The sequence below is a fragment of the Pundamilia nyererei genome, unplaced genomic scaffold (assembly GCF_000239375.1).
Source record: "Pundamilia nyererei isolate P.nyererei 1_Seehausen unplaced genomic scaffold, PunNye1.0 scaffold00324, whole genome shotgun sequence".
NCBI classification, from domain to species: domain Eukaryota; kingdom Metazoa; phylum Chordata; class Actinopteri; order Cichliformes; family Cichlidae; genus Pundamilia; species Pundamilia nyererei.
Window position 1 is genome coordinate 186,896 of NW_005187725.1, and position 1,568 is coordinate 188,463.

General features: G+C 46.8%; 1 protein-coding gene across 1 annotated transcript in view; it reads left to right on the plus strand.

The window, feature by feature from the left end:
- The window catches only part of eipr1 (EARP complex and GARP complex interacting protein 1), a 48,441-nt gene that overhangs the window by 28,595 nt on the left and 18,278 nt on the right, over positions 1 to 1,568 (plus strand). Inside the window, exon 6 of the mRNA XM_005751732.1 lies at positions 245 to 381. Within this exon, the coding sequence (XP_005751789.1) occupies positions 245 to 381 (137 nt within the window). The remainder of the gene's footprint in view (positions 1 to 244; positions 382 to 1,568) is intronic.

The following is a 1,568-nucleotide window of genomic DNA, read 5'->3' on the forward strand; positions in this document are numbered from 1 at the left end:
GAGTTGAGGTGTGTTTGCAGGAGTGTACACGCCGGCGTGATGCAGGCAGCTGGCGTGCCACTAATACCCCAAATATTACTACAGTTGTTAGCGAGCGATTGTAGTTTTGAGAGCGGCCTGCAGAGAAAATGACTCCTAATAAAGCCTCATTATGCTGATTTAATGAACTGCTCCGCTCAACCTGTCACACACGTACAGATGAATTCTCGTCCCCGCTAACAAAGGCGCCCCCGTTCCTTCGCAGGTCTCCAGCACCGCCACCCTCGAGGGTAAAGGTCAGCTGAAGTTCACCTCCGGCAAGTGGAGCCCCCACCACAACTGCAGCCAGCTCGCCACAGCCAACGACACGGCCATACGAGGCTGGGACCTCCGCACCATGAGGTGAGCGCCGCTGCCCGAGAGATCCTTTAGGTGCTTTATTTAGGTGACGTGTAGACTTCACCTCCTTTTTCACGGCATTGATCGCTGAATCTGATGGAATAAGTCCCACAGCAGCCGCTGAGCTGAGGTGTCACTGACGGTTGGTGTTTTTTTTAATTCTTATTTGCCAGTCAGCGTTAATGCTCTGCTTTTTTCTTTGCACCTGATTAAAAGGAGCTGCCGTCTGTGTAAATCTGACCGAAATGAGTCGTGTACGTTAAACTCTGGGCTTACTGGTTTTACTGGGTGTTTGCATGTCATTACATGCAGACATTTGAATGCACTACACAGAGCTGTGTGTTTAATATTACTCATCATGCTGAGGGAGTTTTGTCACGACTGCCTCTCCATGCATCAGGAAACACATGCGTGTCTTCATATTACAGCTTCAGAGCAGGTTCACATCATCTCCTCATGCTGTGAGCAGATTTTTTTCTGGTTCTGATGAAAACTTTGTGTAACCGTTGGAAACGAGCAGCGTCATAAATGCGATTAATGACTGAGTCGTTAGTCGTTATTGGATATCGTGATAAAAGGCCCTCCGAGAACACAAACCTCCACCAAGCCAGCTCGCTCGCCGGGCGGTAAAACAATAGTTATTTTCTGTGTATGCATTTTGATTCTTCTTTCATTTTAAACCGACTTTGAGATGTTTGCAGTGCAGGCCTTTTGCTCTGCTCAAACCATCATATGCTTTAATGTACTTGTCATCATTTTGAGTAGGGAGCTAATTATGCTAGCAAAGCTGAAAACTGTCATACTGACGTAAGAAGCGATACATCAGGTTAGCCGAGTGTCCGGAGTATCCGCCTGGATATCGTATCATAGTCGCAAACCATTTATCCCGTTTTTCATTCTGTCTGAAAACTCGACTGCTGAAAAAGTTTTGAATGAATTCTGATCGAACTCTGTAGCGGTGCTGATGGGAGTCCAATATCGATGTCACTGATTCTCAGTGGGTTCTCATTGGCGTCAGAGTCACCACCATCTCTTCATTCATGCTTAGGTGAAATGTTTGTGCATGTTGGAGATATTTCTGCTCTGTTGTGATTGGTGTTGGGGCTGTTACTCAAAGATGAAACCAGCACAGACACTTCAAAGCGGTCGTCATGGTGATTCTGCTGTAGAAACACGCCTGTCACCTGTGG